General features: G+C 41.6%; 1 protein-coding gene across 1 annotated transcript in view; it reads left to right on the top strand.

Annotated features, from left to right (window-relative positions):
• Positions 1–12,974, top strand: part of FKBP11 (FKBP prolyl isomerase 11) — a 30,318-nt gene extending 17,344 nt beyond the window's left edge. The window contains 2 exon segments of the mRNA XM_075199638.1: positions 8,008–8,078; positions 12,737–12,974. Coding sequence (XP_075055739.1) covers positions 8,008–8,078; positions 12,737–12,954 — 289 coding nt within the window. The 3' untranslated portion in view covers positions 12,955–12,974.
• The last annotated feature ends 4,675 nt before the right edge of the window (positions 12,975–17,649 follow it).

Genomic DNA, 17,649 nt, shown 5'->3' on the forward strand with positions numbered 1-17,649 from the left:
TTCTGTAAAGGGCCTTCGCTGTCTCTGATTTACAAGCACAATGTCCTTACTCACAGATCTGTGCATCCGCCAGCTTAGGTCCTATTTCCTACATTCTGTCACATAATCAGTGTGGTTAAAAGTATAAATCCAAGTTGATTAATTATCATGTGACCAACCTCAATATCACGGGATTTGTGATTTATGCCCACTGTCATGGTCCACTTTTTGTTATGATTTCCTGTGTCAGCAAAAACACATGATCACAAAAAGGTCAAGAACATTTTTTTATGTGAAATAAGATTTTTGGGTTGACAGTGTATTAAAAGACTTTCTGATGTTGTAAACATGTATTTATTTCTCTAATCAAAGCTACCATGATAGTGGGCATTTTTTAAATGCATAGGGTACTACTTGAACCCTACATCAATCTGCTGCAAAATCCTTCCCTGCTACAAATCACTGTCAGGCTTAGGAAGGAGAGGGCATGCTTTCATTGGGTGGAGGTACCATGTGTTGTAAGAGATAGGGGAGGTACTGTATGACCAGAACATGACTCATAGCTCTGACATAGACCTCAGTAGGCAACGCTATTGAGTGTCAGTATCATCATCATTTATTGATATAGCACCACCAATTCCGTAGGGCTGTAGAGAGACAGGACCTGGTAATATCTCATAGAATTGAGCAGACTGTTAACATACTTTATCATTGCATTACTTGTCTTAACTAGAATCCAGATTACCTCAGTAATGATATCATTATATTTTGTAAGAGTAGAATACCTCTGGAGTTGCCAATATTTGCACAGAGCATACAAATTTATAGTTGCGTCACCATGGGCGTACACACACTGGATCGGTGGGGGCATTTATGAAAGCTGGTTAGCAGGCAACTATGCAAATTGGCACTATAGTCCATAGCAACCAATCAGATGCAGCGCTTTATAAATAAATAAATACTGGACCCCCCAATAATTTTGACATAATATTTTCGTCATCAACACCATCTGTTTATATAGTGCCACTAATTCCACAGAGAACTCACTCACATCAGTCCCTTCCCCATTGGGGCTTACAGTATAAATTCAATTTAATAGCAGCCAATTAACCTACTAGTATGTTTTTGAAGTGTGGGAGGAAACCGGAGCACCTGGAGGAAACCCACGTAAACACGGGGAGAACATACAAACTCCAGATAGATAAGGCCATGGTCGGGAATTAAACTCACGACCCCAGTGCTGTGGGGCAGAAGTGCTAACCACTAAGCCACCGTGTTGCCCATGCTGCCAGGCAAAGCCCAAGAGAGAAAATGAGCACATATTCCTGAACAGGGGAAGATAAACATAGCCAGTGTTATAAAGTATATGCACATAAGATTCCATGGTTTTGGAAATGCACATTAAAGTGTAATCATTTAGTCCAAACATACATACAATAGCTAGTTTTCATTTTTGTATAATAATAACCCCATTTAATGGACCACTAAGCCTAGAATAAAAGTTGTCTTGTATAAAAGAGCAGCTAATAACATTCACAATATATATGTACGTTTCAGGAGCTTATCCAAACTATATATTTCAGATAAATGTGGGATTATGGAGCAGATATATTCCTACGCAGATGCTCCTGCTAACCCACTGATAAGCACAGCAGTCAGTCTCTGCTCAGGCCTAAGTGGCTGATGACAGAACAATTTCTTGCATTACAGTTCATTACAGTTGTATTTGAGTAAATGCAATTATCTTGTTCGTTAACCTTTTGTCCATAATGAATCATTGGCCAGGAACAAATGAGTGAGTGTTCACATGCATAAGTGCTTTGTGGGTTTTGCTGGTTAGTTGTATGTGCTGCCCATTTGTGGTTATACCCAAGCATTTACACACTATAATAAATATATATAGTATTATATATATATATATAGTGTGAGATCAGCGGTCTCAGTTATACAATTTGCATCCAGCATATGTATGTGGCCATACACTGGGAAGTGACTGTTTAGGTCACTGCACCTTGAATGAAAATGACTGACATGATATGCTTCAGTATTTGAACTTCTTGTCCCATATCAGCACCGTTTTGCCCATTGTCTAAGAGAGAACAATAATTTTAGAAAATGCTTATTCCTCCGCCCATTCCTCCTGCTGTGTATTGTTCTGTTGGGAAGCATAGCATTGTGTCTTACTGAGCTGGAGGTCAGCTCTTACATCTACCTTTCTTTAGCCTTGTCCTATAATCCAGAAAAGATAATATCACAAATTTCTGAGCACTGCAGCACTATAAAAGACCTATATTGTCAGGTTTACCATTAGCATTTTGCAAACAAATTTTAGGTTATTTTTATAATGTATACATTTATCCACCCCCTCCTCCAAAAAAGATTAAAAAATGGCCTCAGATTGGCTTATTATAGAGCAATCCTATGCATAGAATTGTAAAGTACAGGGAAGAAAATGTGTGCGTTAATGCTGCTTCATGGTCACCTTGTTTGTTTGTTCATATTTCAGCATGTAAGATATTTACAGACAGTCTGACCTGGATGGACATACTTAGTGAAGGAGGAAATAAAGGACAGGTGTTAAGAGATTTACAACATTTTAACCCTTTGTAAACCAGTTGCAGAGAAAAATGTAGCAAAATGATGTTACAGAGAATGCAAATGACGTATAGACTGGATATTGATTATCTTTCCCCTTCATCATTATCGCCAGCTATTTATATAGCTCCACTAATTCCGCAGCGCAGAACTCGCTCTCATCAGTCCCTGCCCCAATGGAGCTTATAGTCTAAGTTCTCTAACATACATACATACATACACACACACACACACACACACACACCAATTTTGATAGCAGCCAGTTAATCTACAAGTATGTTTTTGGAGTGTGGGAGGAAACTGGAGCACCCGGAGGAAACCCATACAAACTCCACACAGAAGACCATGGTTGGGAATTGAGCTTATGACCTCAGTATTGTGAAGTGCTAACCACTTAGCCACCGTACTGCCCACCCTATGATAGGGTCATTTTCAAAAAGTGTGTAATATAGAAAGAAAGCTGGTGATATTGAAGCCCCACTGAAGAGTATTCACGTTATACATTTTATAAAGTGTGCCTATCTTGTAGCTTTCTTTACACGTTTCATAATTCTACTCTACAGCTGTGTTATTTAGGGGCATATTTAACAAATTGTGATAGTGCACTTACCGTAAAATACATGTCCCTCTGTGTGTCCCGCATATTTAAGAAGGGTGCATCGCAGCCGATATCGTGGATATCTGCTGCTTTGCATTCCTTTTCATTTTTGGGAGCAGTCACCATTCTACAGTATGGTGACTGCTCCCTACCACAATCTAACAAGTTCCGAAAATAAGTTTTTCCGGTAACTTGTCTTGATAATGTACGCCAACTGAAGCTGGCGTACATTATCAAAATTGTCAGATTTCAGTGCTGTCAGCTCTGCTCCGAAGAGCAGAGCTGGACAGCGCATGTGTGGAGGGATCACATGATCCCTCCCTGTCATTCACCGCTCTGACATTGATTGATAACTATTTTTCATTTTTGACGAACATTGATAAATGTGCCCCTTAATGTTTCAGTACACCACATTCTTACACACCCAATTGTACCCTCCATCCTGCATGATCTAGCAGTACTCTGGGACCCCCAATACAGTTCCTCCCTCCTGACCTCAATTTGCCTGATCACTGTTTTTAGCCTTGATGAATTTCAAAGAGGGAGACATTCAGCCGATGTTGCTTTTTATTTGCTATCCTTGGCTGCAGACTGTTACGCTGCAGGTAGCTGGCTAATGACAAGTATAGCATCACTTGCACACAGAGGGCAACACCCCCCTCTCTGAAATACTTCCTAGTCATAATCATTGATTGTGATTATCACATTCAGGAAGAAGGGATGCTATAAGAGAACGATATGGGGACCTCCATATGATTTCAAAGGGGGGCAAATGTAAAGCAGCACCTTTTTCGTGTCGCTTCACTATAGTATTACTAAGTTCTCACCATTTACTCACTGTGTGAAACACATCCACCCTTTAACAGCCTTGTAAATATGACTTCACGCTTTTGGTTACACTTCATGCCTTTCAAAGTTCTGCATGAATAGACTACTACAGTATATTTAACCACATGGTTGGCACATCTGAATTAGATTTTAATTATCTTAGCACAGGCAATGCATGCATTGTATCCAGGCATAGCAAGTTTCTTATTGTATGGTGTATAGTATTCATTTTGATGCCTGAGACACTAATTTCATAGTGTCACCCTCTGACCGTCTCTTCCTCCCGCCATAACTTCTACACCCAGCTCTCACAGAGTCCTAATAAATGACATTTTATATGGACAAGGCGTACCTGTATATAATCTCAGATGCCCACTCCAGTGTTCACACTGTGTTCACAGCAAATGGCTGATTCACTCGGACAGACCTTGCAGTACTCAAAAGGTCATTATTGCATTGCTAGTACTGAATAACTTCTACAGGACAGTACACGTTTCCATGCCAGGATAAACCACCGAGAGCTGGACCAAGTGACAGTAAATTGAATTATGATGGTCTCTTGTGGAATTAGTCAAACTGCAAGGGTCTGAAATCAGGAGCTGCATTCTCTCTTGATAAAATGTAATCATTCAGTATTACGCTTAGTCCTGACACTGATATCTGTATGTTCATTTGGGGATTTTACTGTAATAACATTACACTAGTGTGATGGAAATATCCAAAAGCATGACTACAGCAGACATATATTTTATCCTGGGTATAACTGACGAGAGGAGAAAGTTACCTTTGTGCCTCATTAAGAGTTAGGAGCAAATCCAGCTAAAGAGTGTAAATCTGCCCCAGGAAGAACCATGTTTCCATGCAAGGAGTGCAAAGGCAAATTATTATTTTTTTTTATGCATGTATGCAGGGAAATTACTGACTCCTGTATGTAGCAGACTAATACGGGCAGCTTTATGTGAACACTGATTTAGAGTTTAGATAGGACACGCCCACTCCTAACTCTAAGTCTGTCTGCATATTATAAGTTTGCCCCATCTGCAGTGAATATGTTTTTGCCAAGGTGAAAACTGGCACCTTCTAGCCAAGTTTACTCATAACTGTAAACAAGGCCTTTGTATGGAAGTGGGCATCATTATAAGGCTGTTTTTTAGATAATTAAAAATGGAAGTGGTTATTTCAGTCTATATCCAAATCCTATGTTAATAAGAACGTTAGTGTGAAAACATACCAAGACATTCTATATGTGGTACTATTATACAGCTCAAATAGCGGCAGGTTAGCACTTCCATTAGACTCTTTACATATATAGATCCGGGTGTGTCTTTATTTGCTCTTTTTAAAATGTTTGATATGCTTTAAAATAAATCAATTTGGCATATCATCATCATCATTTATTTATATAGCGCTAGCAAGTTCCATAGCGCTTGCATATATGTGTGTAGCTGGATCTTTCTGTCCGCCTGGTGCATGCGGAGGTCCTACAGAAACTCAATGACTGTTTCAGTCAGATATATTGAGGATAGTCAGTGTATGTGTATTTATATAATAAAAGACATAATGCCCTATGTGCTATTCTGGTACAATACCTCTATGCCCCCAAAACCAATCAGTAGTGTTTGCTGTACGTATATGAGCTGATGCACTGAGCCAGGTCTTGTTATGCTCTCCCCTGGGAGGTTTACTCCACACAGTTCCTCTAACTTACATGGCTGGCTAGGCAGGGTAGCTGTGACAGAGCAGGAAGCTACTCAGGAGGGAGAAGAATAATACTTGGAAGCGAAGTCAGGTTATTTACATCATACCTGCCAACTCTCCCGGAATGTCCGGGAGACTCCCGAAATTCGGGTAGATCCATTCAGGCAAATATCCCGCAAACAGCCTCTTGCTGACAAAATGACGCGATTTGCGGTGAATCGTGTAATTTTGGCCCCGCCCCCGCGACAAAATGGCATTTCTGTCGCGGGGACGGGGCCAAAATTACGCAAATCACCGCGCCCCACCCCTCTCGCCCTCCAACCACGACCCCCTGCCTGGGATCTCCCGGAAAGAACTTTAAAAAGGTTGGTAAGTATGATTTACATACCGCATGTGCTACTATCTCCTGCATTATGTAAAGTACTTTTACACAAAGCTGACATGTTATCCATAAATAAATAATCAGTCTTCACTACTTACCAGTACCAGTATTGTACATATTAATGATTTTATTACATTGGTCAAAATATACTTACAAATGCGTTGTCCTATGTATCACGCTCCTGGAATTTGAAAAAGGTTCCCCTTATTGAAAGTGCACCTAGCACAGTCTTAGCTAGACACACCCTGATCTGCCAAGCTCCTCCCATCCTTGGATGTAAACTTTGTCATTACACACAGGCGCCACCATCTGGATGCGCAGATCCATGCACTTCATGTAAAAACAAGTGCAGCAGTATAAAAATTCATGAATGGCATCATTAAATGTAATTTGTGCTACGTGACTGCTTTTTACAACTTTATAAATGAGCTTTAGAGGTATAGTTACTAAACTGCAGGTTTGAAAAAGTGGAGATGTTGCCTATGGCGACCAATCAGATTCTAGTTATCGTTTAGTACATTCTACAAAATAACAACTAGAATCTGATTGGTTGCTATAGGCAATATATCCACTTTTTCACACCTGCAGTTTAGTATATATACCCCTTAGTGTCTACTATTTTATGCAACGTGTCAATTTGAATGCCTTACATTCACAATACTTGCTGTGACTATTTACTGGTTTAGGTCTTGGAAATGGTCCAAAAATTCTGGGCGTGATATCTGAGGATTAAACAAGGAACTAAAAATGTTTCTTGTTTAATCCTCTAGATCAATGAGAAAGATTACAAGTCATGGGTTTACTTATTACCTCACCAGCTACTTCATCTTGTGCAAAAGCAACCATACATACAAATGCATACGTTACCCTCTTGCTCACATTCGCAACTGTATATATTAAAGTTCCCATACCTTGACAGAACATTAGATATTTGACATTATATCTACATTTTTCTTGCAGCTGGGTTCAAGCTATTGTTCTATACCAGGCTTGGCTAACCTGTGGCACTCCAGATGTTGTGAAACTACAAGCCCCAGCATGCTTTGTCAATATACAGCAGCTTATTGCTGGAAGGGTATGATGGGACTTGTAGTTTCACAACACCTGGGGGCATATTCAATTGTTGCCGGTTTCCGCCACGGGAAAAGTATTACCGTTATTACGGTAATACTAAGCCGGATTTCACCTCGCGGCTAATAACGGTATTTACGCGCAATATTTGCGCGCGCCGCGTTACTTTAGGCAGTAACGCCAATTGAATATGCCCCCTGGAGTGCCACAGGTTAGCCTAGCCTGTTCTATGCTATCATCCACTTTCTGCAAAGAGGCTGACTACAGTCCTTCAGTTGGATTGCACACAGGAAGTCTGCTCTGCACTTTCAAATATATTTTCCCCAATGTAATTTCAAACATATTCAGTGCTGATCAAACCTGTCACATATACAGTGGTGGTTATTAATTGATACATAACTCCTTAATATAGGGTAACCTGTTTTTTAGGTTTAGCAGTATTTTAAGTTTCAGTTTAATTCCATTGTGGAGTATTTACTTAATGTTGCCAAGATATGTTTAGCTATTCCTGTAGAAATAATAACCTACTCTCTGATAATGGTACATAACTGAAATGTTGCTAGTCTTTGTGGATAACAATTGGATAAGACAAATGATCAGACATTCACAGGGTGACACATACTGTACAACCGCCCACTGTCTGCACCGAGGGCAACATGCATCTGACACCCCCAACAACACGCTGCGCCTTCCTAATCTGCGGATTACAGCGGGATACGTTTTTCTTCAGTACTAGGGTTATAATTGTGCTCGTTTTAGATCAATATCACAGTAGGACAGAGCCTCTCATGCTGTGTCTCTCAAGCTGTTACTTTTATGTGTCACCTTGATAATCCTGTGATTATTTTATCATCAGAGAGAAGCGCAAAGTGATTATCCCCCCTCATCTGGCATACGGAAAAAGAGGATTCCCGCCTTCTATACCAGGTAAGTCATGATCCATTCTAATACTTTCTCATTTTATTTAGTATTACCAGAGTAGAGGATTCTATCATGCACCAGATGCTGGAACAATACATTTTCTGTATATCGCCCACCAGCCAGCATATTATAATATGCATAGATCCTAGGACCTCACCACCCAATATCTCTCATGGACAAATGCGGACCCTTAGGGGGATTTAATTAGCTGCAGAGTGCCTCCGGACCAGTTGTGAAGGCTCCGCTGCGATGTAACTTCACAGATTCTGCTCGCACCCCATAGAGGTTTCAGGAGAAATCTGCAATGTTGAGGTACCGTAGTACCTGGAGTTATGCGCAGTCGTGAAGTTCGGTGACACGTCGCGCACAATTGGATACCCCCCTTTAATATGTAACTGTAAATAACTACAATAATACCTACAGTTATGTTATATTTAGGAACTACAGTTTTGGGGTGTAGTGACCTAAACCTTTAAGGCAGTCACAAAACAGGGGAAAATGCAACCAGTCCTCTGATAAGAAGGACAAGTGGTGGGAATCTGTGCAAAATAAAACAATACAAGTGCACAATAATAATAAGTCATAATATAAACAGGTGAAATCTGGCATATTCTTGACAAACATTTACTGTAGTAGTAACATACCGACAATGGACCTTTATGAAGATCAGAATTTTCTTATATGGTGCTGCGGTCCTTGTGTAGATGTGCCAACATTTGCATAGGTCAGTAGAACACATTGGCAGAAATCCTGTAGGAGCGGAAGTTTTCACTGGCCGAGGAGGGGAGCTTGGCGGAGCGATGGCGTTCCTTGCTAAAGTAAGGATTAGACGGAGCGGTGCATCTAAACTTTATTTTGCACAGACATCACTGAAATTAGATAAAGGGGTAGAGAGGGCACATTTTTAGTGGCGTTCCTTGCTGTGCGGAGGGAAACACAGCCATTTCTACCCCGTAAAATGACTGGATTTTTCTGCCAGCTCTGAGCTAGTCTACATTGGATATTGCCCTATACTTTTAATGGGATCCATTCTGTGCCTGTCAATTGCATGACGGCGGAGAAGTACATATTTAGACACGCTTTTCCTTATAAATTTAAACCATAAATAAGGCTAAACCAAGCAGTATTTTAGGAGAAAAACTTTTTTTTAATGAAAGAGATGGTTTTAAACTGGTAGGAGTTTGGACTTTTCATGTGACGTTTACACCTTCTTCCACCTTTTAGCACATCATGGGGTAAATGTATTAAAGTCCGTTTTTTTCAACTCGCCAGGAATCGGCGAGTTGACAGCTAAAATTTAAAGCTGCGCTGGCTTGTAAGGGCAGTTTGTCTTTACAAGCCAGCGCCGCTTTAAATTTTAGCTGTCGGCGAGTTGAAAAAAAACGGACTTTAATACATTTACCCCCATGATGCACTTCTAGGAGCAGAACTATCTCACAGGAGCAGAGAGTAGGGGTGATCTTTCATTGGTGGGCCATGTAGACACACCCATGCAAATTCAAGGCCTTTTGTGCTGCACATCTGCTGCGCTACATGAACGAGGTTAAATTAAGTGTCAGCCTAATCTTACTTGTGTAAATGCTGCATTTTCCCTACATGATGCAATTTGGATTGGAATTTAAATGGGTAAATCTGTTTTTTGTCCTGTTTGTCTAATGGAAGCAGTAAAAATCTTCTAGTTATATCTAGTTTCTGTGATGGTGCTAGTTAGATTGCTTGCAGAGCTCACCATTCAGGACTAGTGACATTCATTGTCTTTTCTTCCATATAAACTATTTGTCCTCTCCCTGTGTTCTTTTTGTCAATCTTATTGAGGTGTGATAAACCTCTAAGAATACAATAATTTGGGTGGGGGATCTAATGACTAGGGCTATAGGTGACATCATTGAAGAAGAGCATTGACATCAATATTATCATAGTGAGGTTTGAAAAGGACAAAAAGACCAAACATATAACAGACAGCAGACAAAGAGGTTACAGATACAGCCCCCAGTTTACTCACTGTCTGCACAGAGTGATCACTTAAAATGTATGATTAGTATATATAGTCCACTATGCAAGTCACAATTAGGGAAACAAAATGTTTTAAGCATAGTCATGTGGACGTCTCAGTGTGCTCTCCCTGAAGCCAAGGATAGCCAATGATAAGCACTGGTTGCTGTGATGATTAGGAAGAAATGATGAGTTATGCACCTGAATATAACTTCTGATTGGACAGCTCTGTGCAGTATGTTGGTGCTTTATAAACAGAGGATATCTTTTAAGGAAATGATGATGGTCACAGTGGAAGGATCCTCAGCTGACTTCAATTACTATTTGGGAGAAGGGAGGTGACATCTACATTACAGTGGGGAAATGTCTGAAGGAGAACAGGACCCTTTAAATAATAATCCATATCTTTCTGTTTATCTTCTATCACACTAGTGATTTGATCGAGCACACATTAATAATACAGCAGTTTGCACCATTTACAAAATATTTGTTTTATATTTTATCAGTTTTTCGTCTTCATAGTGTGTTCAAATGTCATTTCTTAGAATTGGTGAGTTCTGATGTCATCACTTCAGTGTTCATAGGGTAAACTTGTGTATGACAAGGAATAATGGACCCCTTACTGTAAATTATTATGGATATTAGAAGTCACATCATGTTTCTGTGACCTATATGCAGCCTACAGCCGTGTGCTTTCATATGGCCACAGCAGTTGGTGACTTCTTATATCCATATTATTTACAATAAGGAGTTCATTATCGCATATATATTGTAGTGTTATATCCAAGATGAACGACTATATAGTGGTATTAGATTACATTTAAGCACTCAATACATTATATATGAAATGTAGGATAGCCAATGGGTACTCTAAAGTTACCTCAGGCAATATCATGCCAGCAGCATATCATTGCCCGATATGCCACTGTATGTTACGGCTAGCGGTCTTATCAGAAACCTGTAGAACAAGATGGAGAGGTCTTCACCTATAGCAGCCGCCTTTCCCGTAGAGCTCGTTCTGCTCACAGGTACTCGGATGCCTCCAGGTCTTAAACTCAGAGTAGTACAGGCTTATGAACGTACTGTAGCGCAGAGTAGCGGGGAATAGTGAATCAAGCGCGTTCAGGAAACAGGCCGAGGTCTAGGTCTGAAGCAGGTACCATGGTCAGAAACAGGCAAGATGTCAGGGCTGGCAGCAAACGAGGAGGGTCCAGAAACAAAGCAAAGGTCAGGGCAACAGGCAAAGAATCAAAGTCCAATAACAAGGCCAAGGGTCATACACGAGAATTCTAATCTAAATGCAGACACAAGGAATATATTGAAAACATAGTTTTGGGTGATCCCAGGCAATAATCATCATCATTTATATAGCGCCAGCAGATTCCGTAGCGCTTTACAATTGGGAACAAACAGTAATAAAACAATACTGGGTAATACATACATACGTAGAGGTAAGAGGGCCCTGCTCGCAAGCTTACAATCTATGAGACAATGGTTTGATACATAAGGGTAAGTGCTACATCATATTGAATATTTGTCCAGCTAGAATGCAAAGGTTACAAAGATATGAATAGCATAGGTGGAGTGAAAGTTTATGTATCTGCCGTTAAGTCCAACTCATCAGGAATGTTGAATGATACCATCGTCCCCAAGCAATAAGACCAACCAGTGCAAACCACATAAGGCGTGATGTGAATGAGCCCTAAAAAAAGCCATGATATGAGACTGTCATTTTTTCTGTATCCCGTTTTTAACCGTTGACCAAAGAAAATGGGGCTCTGAAAAACTATTTTGAAAAAAAATAACTTTTAGTTCTAAATAAAAAGTAACACTAAATCTTATAGGACTGTGTTTTGTAACAGTGGAGTAGCTAAAGGTGACTGAGCACCTGTGGACAGTATGAGCTGGGGAGCTCCAACTATACCCCCAGTAATCTCCACCACACACACATTTCACATGCAAATCAGAGCATTAATCATGTATCACAAACCGAGTAATTCCTGTATAACGAATACATGTTAATAACTTTAAAATACTTTACATTAATAAGTCACGTATGGCGTACAATGCACACACTACATTTTCCTGATCACATGCACGTCATATACACATCACATATGTAAATTGTTTAATCATGACATACACATTGATTATCACTTATGCCAGCAGCAATGATATTGCATGACTGAAGTGACTTCTAATATCAGAAATAACTAGCAGTAGGGAGTGCACTCCTCCTTATACATGTTTTCCTAATGAACACGGAAGAGATGACATCAGGGGGTAAATGTATCATACCCCGGTTTCTTCAACTCGCGGGAGTTCGGCGAGATGACAGCTAAAATTTAAAGCGGCGCTGTCTTGTAAAGGCAAGTTTCCCTTTAATATAGGCAAGTTTCCCTTTACAAGGCAGCGCCGCTTTAAATTTTAGCTGTCATCTCTCCGAATTCCCGCAAGTTGAAGAAACTGGGGTATGATACATTTACCCCCAAAACTCTGTTTATACATATATTACTTAAAGGAGTTTATACGTATATTAACATCACTTGTGCATTATATAACCGTAAGTTAGTAAGCTTTTAATTTCAGGAAATATTTTACTCCTATACTTCTACTTATATCATAGATATTGTTATATTAGACTATTTGTGTTTTCCTTCTCCCACCTGTAGGTGACGCTGTGCTACAATTTGAGACTGAAGTAATATCGCTGTCTAAGCCCACCCAGTGGCAGACTCTTATAAATGACGTGCTTCCCATGCTCTCCATTGTGTTAGTGCCTACACTCTTGGGGTTGATTGGATACCACCTTTACTCCAAGTCTAAAACACCAACTGTATCAAAGAAGAAATTAAAGGAGGAGAAAAGGAACAAAGCTAAAAAGAAATAAAGAACTGTCATTTTCTCAGACATCCGAGTCCGATCACTTATTAATCCAAAGGGCAGCTTTTTCTGGGGGTGTACAAGACATTATCCTGGCTCCTTTATTGAGATACTTCTTCTATTTATTAGAGTGTGTGCTAATGATTCTGACATTGGCAAGTATCAAGCTGAAACTGAACTATGCACACCTAATCTCCTCCCTGGGACACTAACAGAAATTGGACAACATACTAGTATAGATACGGTTATACCACAACACACGATTGGGGACATCTATGAAATTGGCATACAACAAAAAAGTGGTGTTGCCTATAGCAACATCTGATTGGGTGCTATGAGCGACACCACTACCAATTTGCATAAATGTCTCTGTTTGCATAATTTCTAACACTGAGATATGTTAACAGGCACAGAGCTGTTTCCAAGCCCAAAACCTCCGAATAGCCAGTGGCCACAACTTGACAGTGTTAATGTAATTTGAATCTGAATATGTTTAATAATTGTTAAATATATTACTTGTATAAATGAGGTTGTGAGTCTATTTTATGAGGGTAGTGCTCAGGGCCGCCATCAGGGGGGTACGGGGGGTACTGTTGTACCGGGCCCGGGCTCACCAGGGGGCCCGGTACAACAGCTTAGCACAGACTTACCTGGGGCCCGCCGCTGGTCTCCGCTATTCTGTCTTCAGCCTGGCTGTCACGGTGACAGCCAGGCACCAGGATCCGATCGCAGGGGTGGAGGATTCATTCCCCCTGCGATCATGTGCTCTGCCTGTGACAGATCACAAGATCACGGTGACAGCCAGGCTGAAGACAGAGTCACGGAGACCAGCGGCGGGCCCCAGGTAAGTATGTGTTGCTCATGGGGGGGGGCCCCCGCGTGGCACGGGGGCCCGTACTGGGCCCGATTTTTTCTGAAGGCGGCCCTGGTAGTGATAGCGATTCAGGGTATTATTAACAGTCGGTGCATTAATACCGATCGTTGTTTCAGTTGTTGTAGCAGAACTATAAATCTCGTTCCAATCCTGCAGTGTGTATACACTCACGAGCAGGATCTCCATAGACTTTACAGTGTCATGAACTTTTCAGCCGATAGTTTTGATAGTTGAAGAGCACAGATCTGAGGGTAAATATTTTAAAACACATTGGGTGGAAAATCCTGTAGTGTGTACCCAGCCTTAGGATGTGTGTAACTCAAATTAACAATGAGGTAGCACAAGTGTGCAGACATATATTTGTACATACGCAAAAGGTCACCTTTAATGTTTGACTGTTAATCATCCGAGTGTCCCCAAGCACACCCACACATGTTTATAACAGCATGCAATCACGAGGGGGAATGAATAAAACATGATCAACAGGACAATCATTTCAATATTTCTTCTGAAGCTTTGCAGAAAAAGATGTTATATTATGGATAAGTGAAACTTCGTAAACAGCCACAGGATATATATAGATTTCTATATATTTTAAAGAAGGGCTGGTATGGTCTACAATACAAAACTTACCTGAAAGGACCTCAATATGTATAGATTGGGGGATATGATCGAACAATGACGGGCAACACGATATACTTAAAGGGCCACATGTGCGGCCCTCCAGCCTCTTCCATTTCAAAACAACTTTGGCACCCACATCACTCATCCCATATTTTACCCACATGTTCAAAAATTCCCGCACATGCCACACAGATCTGCCACTTGCTCCAAAATATCATTGAATACTTGAAAGACCCCCACTTGTCACACAATGTCCCTGCATGTAGTCTGAAACTTCCCCACATGTTCCCATGCTACTTAGATCTGAGAGGGGGGAACTCTTTCCACCTCCCCATACTTACCTGCACAGCGTAGCCGCAGCTGAATAAGGGATAGAATGTAGTCCAGAATGTGCTGCACTAACTCCTCCCCTTCCTCCTCTGATTGGCTGTACTGCATGACCTCCCTGCTCTGTGCAGATGAGGTCCCATGACGAGCTGCTCTCCTCACCTGTGGACCCCAGCAGACTCAGGGCCAGGTGAAGGCTCAGTGGGCCGCCTGTTGCCCACCACTATGCTTTCAAATATATGTCAAGGGTTATAACAAGGTACAGGAGCAAAGTATTCTACACAGGAGGAAAAGTATGAGAACAAGATGACATGCGCTAAAATTGAAGGGTCGCCATCTACAGTAGATAAAATTAAGTCTGGAGAAGATTTTAGGAATATATAGTACTTATCAGATAGATAGATATATATATATATATATATATATATATATATATATATATATAGATAGATAGATAGATAGATTATATATTTTATAGTGAGAGCAATTAATTCAGAGCTTTTTTGGTTAGTGCCTAGTGTTTTAATGTACAAGAAAATCCCCAACTAGATTTTTTAAATTAGCTTCATCAGCAGCTTTACAGCAAAATATCACAGTCTTAATGAAAATAATAAACACTTAGCCCACTACGCCATTACCTGACCCCTCTGTAACCAATAGGCAGCTAGGCGTCTTACCACTCCTCTAGTTACTGTACACACTAATGACACAGTCCTTGTGTCTCTGAGGTGCCCCTTTCTAGTGAGTCACTAGTGAGTCTCTTTTCCATCTTCCCCTGGTCCTCTGTCTCAGACCTCTCTGCAGCTTGACAGGACAAACCATAGCGTCACACTGGGCCCTCTACTAAGTTCTTGGCTGATCCTCTGGCACATTCCACACTTCGGGGGCTGACCTGTCTGTCTCCAGTTAGTCCTAGCTTACCTGCCTCTTGCAGAACACACCGCTCCTCACTGGGCCCTATAACCAGCTGCAGATGAGTGAGGTCACACCTTTTCCATTCTGTAGGGTAGGATCCCAAACTCAAGGGCCTGAACAGGTGACAAATCAACACCAACTAGCCTGTAATATCAAAATATATAAACCTTGTAGAATTACAGCATAATTACAGCTCTGTTGGCTTGTGCTTTATATGATAACAGAACCCCTTCAGTGATAATGTACTGTGTAGATCATACTTGCCAACTCTCCAGGAATGTCTGGGAGACTCCCACATTTTGCGAGAGTCTCCCGGGCGAGTGTGGCAATCTCCCGAATTCTGCCCACTTCACTAGGAAGTGCCCCAGTGGGCAGAATTAGATCCCAAATGCCGCGATTCCCGGGGGGCCGAAATGACGCGATTTTGGCCAACCCGCCCCCCTCACACCCACCTCCACTGGCTGGCTCCCGGAAGAGAGCTGAAGAAAGTCGGTAAGTATGTGTCACGGTTCTTACGAAGAGACTCGGCAGATGTACCGTAGTAAGAGTGGTAAATATAATAAGTAAAGGCAAAGAAGATGATGCAGTTCGGTGTAACTCTGCAGACCACTATGTGGTATTAAATTCAGTAGAATGAGCGTCAGCTCTGTAGACAAACGTAGGGACGATGTCCGTAGATGAGCGTCAGCTCTGCAGCCCACTATGTGGCGGAAAGTCCAGTAGAATGAGCGTTAGCTCTGCAGACCACTATGTGGTAAAAGGTTCAGTAGAATGAGCATTAGCTCTATAGACAAACGTAGGGACGATGTCCGGAGATGAGCGTCAGCTCTGCAGACCACTATGTGGCGGAGAGTCCAGTAGAATGAGCGTTAGCTCTGCAGACCACTATGTGGTAAAAAGTTCAGTAGAATGAGCGTTAGCTCTGCAGACCACTATGTGGTAAAAGGTTCAGTAGAATGAGCGTCAGCTCTGTAGACAAACGTAGGGACGATGTCCGGAGATGAGCGTTAGCTCTGCAGACCACTATGTGGTAAAAAGTTCAGTAGAATGAGCGTTAGCTCTGCAGACCACTATGTGGTAAAAAGTTCAGTAGAATGAGCGTTAGCTCTGCAGACCACTATGTGGTAAAAAGTTCAGTAGAATGAGCGTTAACTCTGCAGACCACTATGTGGTAAAAGGTTCAGTAGAATAAGCGTCAGCTCTGTAGACAAACGTAGGGACGATGTCCGGAGATAAGCGTTAGCTCTGCAGACCACTATGTGGCGGAGAGTCCAGTAGAATGAGCGTTAGCTCTGCAGACCACTATGTGGTAAAAAGTTCAGTAGAATGAGCGTCAGCTCTGTAGTCAAATGTAGAGACGATGTCCAGAGATGACCGTCAGCTCTGCAGACTGGGATGGAAGAGAATAGCTGGAAGCTAACAGGAAGCCACTTCTATCACCAGGAGGTGACTCAAAGAACAGGCACTGTAGGTAAGGAGGAAGTGCCTTTTAAACTAAGCGCCATTAGAATCCACCAATGAGAGGAAAATAGAGGTTTTAAAGAAGCTGTCAGGTCTGCGCATGCGCAGACCCGAATCCAAGATGGCGGCGCCCAGGACGGAGCGGAGCGCTGGAGCCAGGTAAGTCTGCCGGGTGTCGGGTGTGCTGCCCGCACACCCGGCGTGTGATAGTATGGTGTAGATCAGTGATTGGCAACCTGAAAAACTTCAGGGGGTGCACAGTGAGGTTCCTCTAAACTTCAAAAAGGGCCACACATTACCCTCAATCTCAGTAATAAGTTAAAATAATACATTTAAAAGAGACGCCTGCTTGTAATAAAATATCGGCAGGCATTTTAAACAAGTGTTACAAGCTATGACAAACAAATCTGACAATAGATGAGGAAGGAGCTGGGGGCCATCAGTGAAGGCTCGGAGGGCCACATGCGGCACTATGGCCACCTGTTGCCCGTTCCTGGTATA

The sequence above is a fragment of the Mixophyes fleayi genome, chromosome 2, assembly GCF_038048845.1.
Source record: "Mixophyes fleayi isolate aMixFle1 chromosome 2, aMixFle1.hap1, whole genome shotgun sequence".
In the NCBI taxonomy this organism is placed as follows: domain Eukaryota; kingdom Metazoa; phylum Chordata; class Amphibia; order Anura; family Limnodynastidae; genus Mixophyes; species Mixophyes fleayi.